The 13,883-nt window shown below is 40.3% G+C and overlaps 1 protein-coding gene across 2 annotated transcripts in view; it reads left to right on the forward strand.

Moving 5' to 3' along the window:
• Positions 1 to 3,733: 3,733 nt before the first annotated feature.
• The window catches only part of LOC111567354 (filamin-B), an 83,262-nt gene continuing 73,112 nt past the window's right edge, over positions 3,734 to 13,883 (forward strand). For both annotated transcript variants that reach the window (XM_055010433.1, XM_055010434.1), the window contains exon 1: positions 3,734 to 4,170. In XM_055010433.1, the coding sequence (XP_054866408.1) occupies positions 3,879 to 4,170 (292 nt within the window). In that variant the 5' untranslated portion in view covers positions 3,734 to 3,878. The remainder of the gene's footprint in view (positions 4,171 to 13,883) is intronic.

The raw sequence follows: 13,883 nt of genomic DNA on the forward strand, positions 1-13,883 counted from the left end.
TCTGGTCCAGTTTTTTTTATTGTGCACCACAAAAAAAAAACACACAAACAAACCAAGCAGGTCTAAAAAGCCACTAAAAATGGTCACAGAATGCATGAAGTTGGATAAATTAAGTGACACGACGTGTTTCATGGGCCCTCGTGTTCATGTCTCCACTGACACTTCATGCAGTCTGAGTTCAGCCTCTCTTGTGACCCACAAAACCATTTTATCAAAGCTGTTTTGGACATTTCACACATGATCCTCTCTCACATACTGCTAATTATTTACCATTGTTATGTTCAGTCAAAATTATCATTTTTCTGAAAGATATCGGTGATTGATTTTCTGTTAAAGTCAGGGAAGTAAAGTTGTTATATTTGTATACAAAACAAAATACTCCTCGTCCAAAACTTAATAACTGTTCACAATGTGAAAACAGATGAACTGTGATTTGTCCCCCAGAATGTATGAAATTAAATAAATAAGCCATAATCTTCTGAATAAATGAGACAAAAGGTGTATTATGACCTTGCAAACTGATTCAACAGATTTAAATTTAAAATTTACAACCTATTATCAACTGTTACTTCAGTGAACTTCACAGTCAAATACATTTTTATTTAGATTTTGTATTTTTCATTTAACACTGCACTCATAGACTCCATCCCCCACAACTCTACAGATGATAAACCAGTGTATAGGTGATGGATGGGTGGATTTATTTAGTTTAGTTTATGTGTTTATCCATTGATTCAGCGATGAGCTCACAGGTTACAGCTGGCAGATTAAAGAGGCGGGAAGACAGAAATGATGAAAATAATTAATTACATGATACAATAATAGTACACATGACAATACCTTACAATATATAAATCAGTAGAATAATATTTTTGAACACATATGTACAAAGATAATCCCCACCCAAAACAAAACAAAAATCTAGGGAATCTTTGGATTTGTTGGGCTTTCTTGTGTAGCTTTAATTCTAAATTAACCAAGTCAATTCTATAATTAATAAAAATGTTAGGTTTTGGCCTTAATATTTATCATAGTCATGCAAAGTTGTACATGGTATTACTTTTGTAGGATTTTAATCCTTCACATTTAAATGACTCAAGTAATTCACATCATGGCTTTCACTCAATGACAGTTGTATTTAATATATCATATAAATAACAGTGACTTAACTTCATCTGACTTGTCCCAATGATCCAGAAACAGTTAATAGGTGTAGGATCCATCAACCATTATTACACAGTGGAACAGGACAAGAGCAGATTTTGTCTGTCCCTTTCCTGCCCTGGGTTTAACACCTTCACAGCCACAGGTTGGAGATGAGGCTCCCTGTGATCAGTGAAGCTGAGACACCAAGACACTGCAAGCAAGATGCTTTCCAGATCTGGTACGAGGATGCAAAGAGATGAATCAGCAGAAAAGCATGAGATCAGACTTTAAAGGATTCTCCTACACAGACCTCCAGGATGTAAATTAGGTTTGTCTCAGCCAAGAGACTGGTTTAAACCCCCAGCCACTATCAGGCCTACAAGGGACCAAATGGCTGCCAATAAACATTCTGACTGATTCTTGAGCCATTGAAGGGGAGCTCAGGAACCTGGATGACAGCTTCAAAGACATTCCACTCACTGACAAAGGAACTCTGGACTCAATCAAAACCAACAAAGACAATCATCTCACAGTTCTGGACTAAACTGCTTGTTACGTACATCCATTTCACAGAACAAATGAACTTTAAATAACTTCATGGTTAATCCACATCTTGCCTTGCCTTTAATCTTTAATTTCTCCTGATTAGTATCAACATGATAATTCATAACATGTCTGCCACATGTCTTCTTCTCTTGTCCAGCTACATTGTCGCACACAGAACACGCCAGGGTGCATTACCGCCCTCTTGTGGTGGTTATGAGTAACAACGCTCAACCTTATTGGCATTTAACAATGCATCCTGGTTTTCTTACAATTACACATTTTCTTTAAACACCACACAATACTTGCTGCATATGAATTTAAAATAAAAACTGTATTTTGTATGTTTCATATTACATTATTATATTATTATTTTGTCATAGTATATTTTTTATATAACCTATAATATATTAACAGCACACACTGCAATTATACACTGATCAGGTATAACATTATGAACACCTGCCTAATATTGTGTTGGTCCCCCTTTTGGTCAAACCAGGCCTGATCCATTGAGGCATGGACTCCACTAGACCCCGAAGGTGTGCTGTGGTATCTGGACTCCTCTAGACCCCGAAGGTGTGCTGTGGTATCTGGACTCCTCTAGACCCTGAAGGTGTTCTGTGGTATCTGGACTCCTCTAGACCCTGAAGGTGTTCTGTGGTATCTGGACTCCTCTAGACCCTGAAGGTGTTCTGTGGTATCTGGACTCCTCTAGACCCCGAAGGTGTGCTGTGGTATCTGGACTCCTCTAGACCCCGAAGGTGTGCTGTGGTATCTGGACTCCTCTAGACCCTGAAGGTGTTCTGTGGTATCTGGACTCCTCTAGACCCTGAAGGTGTTCTGTGGTATCTGGACTCCTCTAGACCCTGAAGGTGTGCTGTGGTATCTGGACTCCTCTAGACCCTGAAGGTGTTCTGTGGTATCTGGACTCCTCTAGACCCTGAAGGTGTGCTGTGGTATCTGGACTCCTCTAGACCCTGAAGGTGTGCTGTGGTATCTGGACTCCTCTAGACCCTGAAGGTGTCCTGTGGTATCTGGACTCCTCTAGACCCTGAAGGTGTGCCGTGGTATCTGGACTCCAGTAGACCCTGAAGGTGTGCTGTGGTATCTGGCCCCAAGATGTTAGCAGCAGATCCTTTAAGTCCTGGAAGTTGTGAGGTGGGGCCTCCATGGATCAGACTTGTTTGTCCAGAACACCCTACAGATGCTCCACTGGATTGTGATCTGGAGAATCTGGAAGTCCAGCCAACACGTCACTGGTTGTTGTTCTCCTCAAACCATTCCTGGACTATTTTTCTTTGTTGTACGGAGCACTATCCTGCTGAAAGAGGCCATCAGGGAATACCGTTTCCATGAAAGGGTCTACATGGTCTGCTGCAATGCTTAGGTAAGAGGTACGTGTCAAAGTAACATCTGCATGAATGGAGGGTGGGGACGTTCACTTCATTTTATCAGTGCCTGTGAGAAATGTCAGGAATACATAGCATTCTCTGAGGGCTGTCATCATGCTAGTGATAGAATCTATTAGTTTTACTTCTATCATATGGAATACTGTTCCATTTAATATCAAATAAATAGTTCTGTGAAATCATACATAAGGCTTTGAAATGTGTCTTGAAATAGATAAATATGACAATAATAAACAAAAGTCACCTGAAACAAATAAAATTAATCCTTTATTTTAAATAAAAATCCACAATCTATTGATATAATTATTATGTTCATGTATCATTACTTAATTTAAAAGATTGTTTCAGGGGCATATTCATTTATTTTTCAAAGGAATATTTATTAATTTCTGTATTGATTTAATATTGAATGAGTTATGTTAATCTCGGTTTTCTGGGTATTCTCATCCTGAGTTTAACTCTGGAAAACAGTTGTGTTTGTTAAAATGATTTATTGGCCTGTTTGTTTCTGTGTAACTGATCAATAACCGCTCACCACGGGACGTTTCCATCGACTGGGGGCGGTAAAACGTCACTGACGACAGCCCAGAAGAAGACGACGCTTTAAAGTCCGAGCCGCACCTGAACGCAGCTCAGTCTCGGCGAGTTCCCGAAAACCTGGAAGTTGTGAAGAAAGTCAGCGGGAAGACACAGCGCACTCACTGGCCTGTTTTCTCTCACATTCAGCCACAGTCCCGACCAGAAGATATAGAGAAGTGACGGGAAGAGCCGTGGAAGATGCCGGCCACAGAGAAGGACCTGGCTGAGGACGCTCCGTGGAAGAAGATCCAGCAGAACACCTTCACCCGCTGGATCAACGAGCACCTGAAGTGCGTCAACAAGCGGATCGTGGACCTGCAGCTGGATCTGGGCGATGGCCTGAGGCTCATCGCCCTGCTGGAGGTCCTCAGCCACAAGGCCATGTACAGAAAGTACCACTCGAGGCCCACCTTCAGGCAGATGAAGCTGGAGAACGTGTCGGTGGCTCTGGAGTTCCTGGACAAGGAGAGCATTAAGCTGGTCTCCATCGGTGAGTCCATTCATTCTGTCTGCTGGAAGCTTCTCCCTCTCATGTCTGGAGCCCACATTAGTTCATGTAGTCACACAGGTTCTACACACTACAGACCTGCTGGTACTACTGCTCCCAGTAAAGTTTCCTCCCAGTTCTCCCAGTTTAATGCCCATTGTTGTGGGCAAACCAGACTTCCATTAACAAACCAGCGATTTAAGTATCATTGCTTTGCCATGCGATGAGGAAAGTATATCTTTACTTTGAAAAGTTAATTATGAATCAGTCCGACCCCGTCTTTAATTCGGCATAGGTTTGATTTCCAAAGCAGCTGTTATTTTTTTAAATAAAATGTCAGGTTATGTGAGTGGTTCACCTGGTTGGGTTCCGTTAGCTGTAGGTGAGCGCAAACCAGAGAACGGCTCGGTTCAGTCTGGCTCGTTTCTTTGGCTTTCTTGGTTTCTTCCGATAATATTAACACCATTAGCCTGTAAGTGAAATAAGACGAGGAAGTGTCGCTTAAATTCATGATTTCACAACATTTTCCTGCTGTTTTAATCAATTTGAGTCCTACTAACTCTGTGCCAGACTCTATTGAAAAATTCTGCAGTTTAAGATCGCCTTGCCTTTACTTTACATTAGAACGGTTTAAGTCATTTTCTTAGAGTATTTATAGAGTTTACACCTAACAGTCTTCAAATCAGTGTCATCTGAATGACAATACATGTCTTTTAAAATGGAAAATCTTTAAGCTTATAACTAAAAGTGTTAGGGAATGATTTGCGGACTGAAACCAGAGTTAATTTACACCCTTGTTTCTGTGAGAATCAGTCCCATCTGGACTTGGAGACCGCAGTATAATTACTGATAAGATGCATCATGTTTTCAACAGCAGCACTGAACTGACTTATTTCTTCATGGAGTTTGCCGTGTTTTGGTCCAGTGTGTTTTAATGAGTGGGGACACACCTGTGTTAATGAGCTCACAGTGGATGGAAGTATTTCACACAGAGCAGAGCAGAACGCTATTAATGGGCTTTGTCAACCTTTAAAGAGCACATGCGGTTTATTTTTCTGCTTCATATTTCTCTTTTACAAGCTGCTTGTTGTTGTGTCCCAAACAGAATTACCACACATCTGATTTTAATTTACCGTATACACATTCAGATTAGTTCCAGACTGTTGTTTCGAGCTTAAATAATTAGTCAGTTAATAAATGAGTTAACAGGGTTTTGGTTTATTGATACATTTAGGGGACGATCTGTGGGTTTTTTTCATGGATGGAGATGCTGATTTCTGTCTCTGTTTTTGTTAAATGTTGCTCCGTGAAGAGTTTGAAGAAGGTTGTGTCGAGCAGCTTTAAGCACTTTAATAATGAAGTCCTGATGATGGAACTCCTGGTCGTGCTGTGGTTCAGCTTTCTTCTCCTGTCTTCACATGGACTGTGAAGTGGTGAAGGTCTTTCACTCTGGCTCTCTCATTAGTTCCTTTTCATTCATTCAGATCATAAATATGCTGTCAGTGTGTCTTTCAGTGTTTGGCTGCTGATCAGACAAACTTCTGGCTGTTTTCCTATCATGTGGTTAGTTATTTATATCTACACTCATTAAACGTGCACTAATGTTTACAAATGTTCTTTTCCGCTGCCTCACGGTGCCTTTAAAGCAAACCTGTCTTGTTGATGGGTGTTTCGTGCAGCTGAATGTGCACCCTGGGGAGCTGAAGAAGCACTACAAGCTGAAAAAGATGCTTCGTTTCTGCTCCTACTCCACGGTGGATATGTGTCGGACTTGAATGCATCACCTCAGTGCTTGATTGGTTCTCTTTGTGTCTCTTCCTTTTATTTATGAAGCCAGTTCTTGGGCTGTTCCTGTGGTATTTTGTTGATAATAATGCATTCATCACAAGCAGGGCCGGCTGTGGCTCAGGTGGTAGAGCGGGTCTTCCAATGATCGAAAGGTCGGCGTTTCGATTCCCTCTCTGTCCTAGTCATGTGCTGTTGTGTCCTTGGGCAAGACACTTTACCCACCTGGCCTCCAGTGCTGCTACTCACACTGGAGTATGAATGCGTGTGAATGCTGGTGGTGGTCGGAGGGGCCGTAGGCGCAGATTGTCAGCCACGCTTCCGTCAGTCTGCCCCAGGGCAGCTGTGGCTACAAATGTAGTTTACCACTGCTGAGTGAGAATGTGTGAGTGAATGAATAATGGATTCATTGTGAAGCGCTTTGAGTGCCTTGAAAAGCGCTATATAAATCTAATCCATTATTATTATTATTACAAGCAGTCAGCATTAATAACAGAAAGACTTATTGTTTTTGTAGTTATGAGATCTTAATGTGTTTTTACAAACAAACCAGGTAAAAATAATGCTGTAGATTCATAAGTGCTGAACTTAGAATAGAATTTAATTATAAATTGATGGTAGATAAATCTAAAAACAGTCATTGACTCTAAATACTTAAAATTTAAGTTAAGTGATGTGGAATTTGACTCAAGAATGTGTTTAAAATACACATTTTAACAGTGAAGTGTACATGAGAGTGAATAGAAATGAGTCCCATTCACAGAGCATCTTTTTGTGGAGTTTTCTAACAGAGGTATGAAGACAGATGTGTTTTTTTTTCTGCAGCTCCCTACAGGATGTGAAAGTTACAGCCACTGATTTCTCTTAACAGTGTTGGTGAATGTGTTAGGAGGTTGTAGTTTTGTTTATTATTTGCACTGACTACCAAGAGGTGATGATAAATCTGTCTGTGTTGCTTGTTTTTGCTAAAATAATTACAAATCTGTAGCAGTTTAATCCATCAGTCCTGCTCTGAATCCTCCTTCCAGCCGGTTATAATGTTCAATTTTTGTTTAAAAAGTGTTGATTCAGTTGTTTATCAGGCTGAAGTGTGTGTTGCTGTTAAACTAAGTTACACAGACGAGCTTCTCTTATTGACAAGACCTTCACTGATATAAACGACAGGTCCTGTCACACTCAGACCTTTAACCTTTCTGAAGGAGGACTGCTCTTAGTTTGGTGTCAGTTTGAGCGTCTCACCTTCATGAACTGAGATGTGGAGTTTGAAGGATGTTCACCTGACGGCTTAATGAGTTGCATCATTGGAAGGATTCAGTGTTTCTGGAGCTTGCACCATATCAGAGAGGAAACACTGGGGTGTACCAGTACAGCTGTTTCTGTTTACATCTTGTCTGCTACGTTTCCAGCTCTTTAGGACCCTTAAAGTGGTGACTTCTGGAAACGCTGCAGACCCTGTTTTACTCTGAAAAGTCCAGGGTTGTGTTTCAGTCTGGACTGATGCAGACACTGTGAACGCTTCCTGATTGGGTCTTATCAGCTGCTATGTGTCCTTCCCTTCTTCCCTTACCCATAATGCCATCTGGACAGTAGTTTTCTTAGTCTTGTGAGACATTTGTAGGCACCTCTGATGAATCAAACAGTAGCTGTGTGTCTCCATCAACAAGCTGATTCATGGCTTCATTCAGAAACCTCTCAGGCCTTCACATCATCTCCAGTGTGCACTCACCTGTGGCAGGACCTGGAGTGTTTGTTGACTGATGGATCCTCCTGTTTCCCAGCCAGAGGGATGTGTGTGCACTTTAAACATCCTTACATTCAGACTGTAGTAATTAAAACCAGACTGAAACACTCTGACAGTCTGAATGTGTCCTCTCCACTCACCAGCTGCTCACTCTGAGTTCACTTGACACCACAAAAGCTTTTTTTTGTCCTTCTTCAGATGTGCAGAGTTCTGTGGGTGAAGTCTGGTTGAGGAGGAAAATAAAAGTAGTATGAGTGGGAAGCTGTCCTCAGGCTGGTGGTGTTTGGTGATGGGAGTGAGCTGAGGTAGCAGCGTTCAGAGCCGTAGAACTGTGGAGGTTTGACTTTACACACACACACACACACGCACACACACACACACATACACCTACACACACACACACACACACACACACACACACACACACACACACACACACACACACCTACACACACACACACACACACACTGCTCTTATTTCAGCTTAGAGAGCTGCAGATGGATCACAAATCACTGATTGTTATATTTTATTGTTTAAACAAAACAAGAACTACATTACAACTCTGCAATACAACACAGATGTAACAAATACATCCCATAAATCATTAAAAAAAGATTTCATTAATTACTTTACAAAAATTGTAAAAACCTAGAATCACCGTGCTGAACATTTTTCAGAATTCTTGTCATTAATGGGTTCCACTGAGGAGCACAGAGATTTTTGCTTTTCACAAAATCTGGTTAATGCAGTTTTTTGTTAAATTCAGCAGGTTTGGATGAAATGTCACATTTTTAAGCTTAGATTTAGTGACATTTTCCATTGAAAAGGAGTTCAAGGACTGTCTGTCAGTTTGTGCTTTCTCAGTTTTTGCTTGATAAATGGTGCCATTTTGATGATTTTAGTTTTCTAAAGATAACATCAGCAGGGTGAGGTGTTCAGAGAGCTAATGCAGGTGATAAAGTGCCCTGAGACGATTTATGTTGCAAACTGGTGCTTTATGAATGAAACTGGATGGAATAGTTTCAGAAGGTGGGTGTCGATCTTGTAGCCTGCAGCAGGAATACTCAGTAACACATTTAATACGTGAGATCTCAGCTGTGTTTGCATGTCTGGACAGTTCAGCGCTCACTGTGGGACGTGATGTTAGTGGGAAAATAACACATCAGCCACAGTGTGTCCATGTTGGAGAGGATCCAGGTGTGTGTCACAGGTAACAGCAGCGTGTCGGATACCTCACCTCCATGACAAGGAGAGAGCAGAGGGATGGGAACAGGAGATGTCTGCTGCTGTCACACTAAGTCACGTGTCTGAACTAGGTGTGTGTTAATGGTTAGCTGTGGTTTTGGGCCCCTGAAGGAGGCCCCTGGCTTCTGTCTGTACTGAACACCGAGGCAGACAGTAGTCCATTCAGAGATGCCATGAAGTTGTTGGTGTGAGAGGAGAGGATGCAGAGGATGGGGTTAGATGGAAGCAGATGATTGGCTGTAGAAGAAGAAGTGCATTCAGACATTTTCTCATGTTTTTTGAGCTGTCTGTTCATTTTCAGTCTGGTCTCTGCAGGCTGTCATCCTCAAGGTTTGCTTCCATTTGTCAGTATTACAGATTTCACTGAATTACGTGCAAAAATAAGCAAATAGAGTTCTTTTGCTGTTTTAATTTTTGAAACTGTTTCTTTTGCTATAAATTGGTCTTGTACTTGATGAAGATGACACAAATCTGGTTTCAGACTCCGTCAGACTGCTGATCAATTGTTCTAAAACTCCCTAAACAGAAATTTTGTTAAGATAATTTTGGATTTACGGTAGTAGATTGTAAAAGAAATGGTCAGCTGCTGTCTGTTAGCATTTAAACAGAAATAAGAAGACATTTTTGGTTGAGAAATAGAGGTTAATAATGTCTGCAAGTCTGAAATAAAAAGCTTGATTTGAGGTTGCAGTAGAATGGTCTTTTGTTCTTATTGAGGTTCTGTTTGAAATGAAAGCGTCTGAGCAGCAGCCATGATGAGAGCTGAAGGAATTCTCAGTTCCTCCTTTCTTATACTGGAAAAAACTTTATTGAAATGTGTTAATTGGTACCATGCAATGACATAAAACTTCCAAAATGAAATGAATAGGAACGTTGATGTTGCTGGTTCAGGTTAGATAAGACATTCACATGTTGCAGCAGCTGGACAGGAATGAAGCAGGACAAGAAATACTGAAGTCAATGAGGAATAGAATAAAGACATAATGAGGACTAAGCACTTAAAGATGACTTCAATCATTAGATTCCTTCCAAATTAACGTTTGCATTGCTGCAACTTGATATTAAGAAACAAACTTGAAATTTCCAACGTGCATAAAATGTAAAATCTGCCATTAGACTTCCCATCGTTTCCTTTTCCTTTCTCTATAATCCTACTCAGTGAGTGAGCTGCAGTTTCAAATGTCCAGCTTCCTTCAACACAAGCTGCTTCAGCCTGAAAAAGTTTGATAATTAATTTATGTTTAAATGATAATTCTGGTGTATTTCAACCTGGTGTCGTTATTGTGGCTCTGGGGGTCCTGCTAACTTTATGTTGGGTAGATCAGGTCGGACAGCAGACATCCCTGTACCGAGGTTTTTGAAAAAGCTTTGGAGCAGCAGGCAGATGGAACCTTTAACCCTGATGTAGACGGTTTTGTGCCAGAATCTCTGCAACAGAGGTGGAGAGAAACGAGTGAACCATCGACACACAATAATGACAAAATACAGCAGGTTGGAAAAATAGAACGGAGTAGATTGAATGTCGTATTTGAAGTACCTGCTAGAAATAAAAAGAAAATTGTCCTTAACTCAACTGTACTTTGAGTTTTTGGATTTCACTCTGAGATTGCAAAACCTTCTGTGTGTGTGTGTGTGTGTCTGTGTGTGTGTGTGTGTGTGTGTGTGTGTGTGTGTGTGTGTGTGTGTGTGTGTGTGTGTGTGTGTGTGTGTGTGTGTGTGTGTGTGTGTGTGTGTGTGTGTGTGTGTGTGTGTGTGTGTGTGTGTGTGTGTGTGTGTGTGTGTGTGTGTGTTGTATAAAAAGGGTGTTGGCCATCCACTTGTGCTGACAGGTGTGTTGCATCATGAGACAGTTTCGTATTGAGACAATCAGTCAGAGCAAAGCATGTCGATTCTTTTGCTTATTTATGAATCCTGTGTTGGTTCCTGTCAGAACCTGAGCCGGTACCGCTCCTTACAGAGTATATACGCTCCTCTTTGGTTTTCCACCAGCTCCTGAGAAAATACTTAGCTCTTTCGCCCCCATATCATTCACTTCTTTCATCAGCTTTTTAAATTGTTTGTAGAGAACTTAGTGTACGGTGTGGTCATCACCAGCAGAAACAATGAGATCAGACTACTGCAGAAAGTACAAAAAAATAGAAATATAATGCAGAAAACGACACCAACAGAAAGAGTTTCAGTCATATAATGCACACAGACTGCACCAGCAATTAGACAGATCCGCTGGGACAGACTGCAAGCAGTGCTGCACAGCTGAAAGTGGAACAACCAGCTTTTAAATTATTTTCAAGAATTTCATTTCTGAATTTCCAATTTTCTTCTATTTGAGTGTAATTTTTGTGTGAGTAACGTCCAGCTTCGCCTTCATTCAACATCTGAGTGGATGTGCTTACTGGTCAATACATGCAAAAGGAGTAGTAATTACTGTACTGTTTATTTTTATTTCTTTGGACAGAACAGTGCATATTAATGAATGTACAATCTCATAAGTTTATACAAGGTTGCAGTTAATAAGCCGGATTTAGCTCAAGGCTAATTTCATGAAAAACATACAGAGTTATAGACGGATAAAAACAATATAGGAAAACAAATATGATGATAAATGAGTTCTGACTGGGTTAAACCTCTCCTACAGTGCTGTTATTTTAGTAAAGTGCTTTCTAGGCAGAGCCTGTCATAAAGTACTGATAGTTAAAGAGCCTGATTTTTCTCAATGTTCACCAGTTTGATAGCTAATCAGTCATGTCTTATACCGTCTCTGTAAACTGACAAAGCTTTCTCTGATAGCTGTAGGTAAAGTATCCCAGTTTGTGCGTCCTTTAATAGATAAGGAGGACTTTCTACCACTATAGTTTGTACATTAATGCAGATTCTAGCAAGGCTCTCACTAACGGTTTCAGTCTGACTGCCCTCTGATATGTGACATCTTGCAGGTGAACTGTGTTTGGGGGGGATGTAATGTGACGTTGCCTTGGACAGCATTTGTATCTGTGACTGTGACACGGAGGTGAAATCCCACTGAACAGGCCCGACGGGATCAGGAGCTTCAGTTAGATCCTCATCAGACTGCATGACTTCGTTTTCAGTTAAGCTGCGCTGCCTCCAGGTTTCCAGGTGATTCTGAAGAGAGACGACAAGCTTCAGTCTGTTTTACCTGGAGGATCAGCAGCAGTGAGACAGAAAGGGACGCACAACGTTGAGAGATTTCACCATGCAGGATGTATCTCCTAACAACCTGCTGTCAGTCACAGCTGAACCTCTTCTGTCTCAGTGGCTCTGAGGAGTGCAGAATTAAATTATGGTTTACAGAATTTGATGTGAGCTTGATGAAATGTTCTGATTTTAACCTTAAATGTGGTTAATTTTCCTGATGGCACCAAATGTGACACATAATTAATGAAATTATAGTTGAAAGTTGAAACCTGATCAATTCTGTTTTTCTAGTTTCTGCTTCTGATAAATGGAGGATTTTAGTTAGTTCAGTTTATTTATTTTAATTTTAAAAGGCAACATGTCTTTGTTCCTATTGGGTTCAGGGGTTAATGCTATCATTAATACCAAATTAATTTTAAAATAGTGAGGTAATATGTCGTCTGGTGTTTTAAATCATCCAGAACCCTGCTGACAAATCAACTGTTTGGAGCTTTTTTTGTGTCATCTGCTTTATATGAAAAAATAATGTTAACGCCCTCTAATCTAAGGTTAAACTGCAGTTTTTGCCAAACTAATGACTTTTCAGACCTTTTCAGCAACTGTCTTATCAAAAATCTGCCGCCTGTCTGGCAGCAGACGTGAACCTCTGAGACTACGAAATGTATATTAATTTACATGTTAACATTAACAAAATATCCTTGGCCAAAACTGTTAAAAAAAAAAAAAAAATCATCCCTGTAATTTTTTCTTTTTTCATTAAAGAAAAGCATGTTAAGGATTGAAAAATTATTTTAAAAAATACTGTTGTTTTACAGATTCCCTGGTAGCTACATTTAATGAGTAGTAAAATGTATTAATTTACATTCTAACACTTTAAAAGAAAGAAAGAAACAAAAAAATTTAATCATTTTCACATCAAAAATCTGCAATTTTGTACAAGTTATGTATATTAAGAATTTAAAAATGGTAAAACAATTTAATGTTTTTTTTCCTGTTTTCTGAACGAAACAAAATCACAGAAAAAAATTTATCAGTTTAAAAAACAATGATTGTTAAAAAACAATCAAAACTACAGAATGACCACATCAAAAATCTATATTTAGGCAAACAGTAGATTTTTTTTTTGATTTCCAGTATTCCAGTCCTCCTTTTGTATTTCTTCAGGCACCTTTGCTGCCAGGTCTTCATAGCTTTTCTCTGTTTTCTTTCCTTCTTTATTAAAATATTAACTTGTTATTGTAAATTTGCTGCTTCTTGATTTACTGCAGGACGTTTAGCAGTTCTCTGCTTCTGTCACATATTAACTAACGGCTACAACCCTGTCCTGGACCACAATACACACTGACACACGCACACTGATAACAGACACACACTGCTAACAGACACACACTGCTAAGAGACACACACTGACACACACACACTAACAGATACACACTGACACACACACACTGCTAACAGACACACACTGACACACACACACTGCTAACTGACACACACACACTGACAGACACACACACACACACACACACCCACACACACACACACACATACACACACACACACACACACACACACACACACACACACACACACACACACACACAGAGGAGTGATTGATAACAGGAGAAGAAAGAAAAGCTCCTCAAGGTCAGCGTGAAATGAGACACATTCCACCTGTTGTCACGGTAACCTCTGTAAACAGAGCCAGTTATTGGCTGCTGTGGACTGAAGGGGGCGTGGCCATGAGGAGACACCTCATTGCTGCCTCATGACGCCTTTGGGTGCTGTGAG

This window comes from Amphiprion ocellaris, chromosome 5 (assembly GCF_022539595.1).
Source record: "Amphiprion ocellaris isolate individual 3 ecotype Okinawa chromosome 5, ASM2253959v1, whole genome shotgun sequence".
Lineage (NCBI taxonomy): Eukaryota > Metazoa > Chordata > Actinopteri > Pomacentridae > Amphiprion > Amphiprion ocellaris.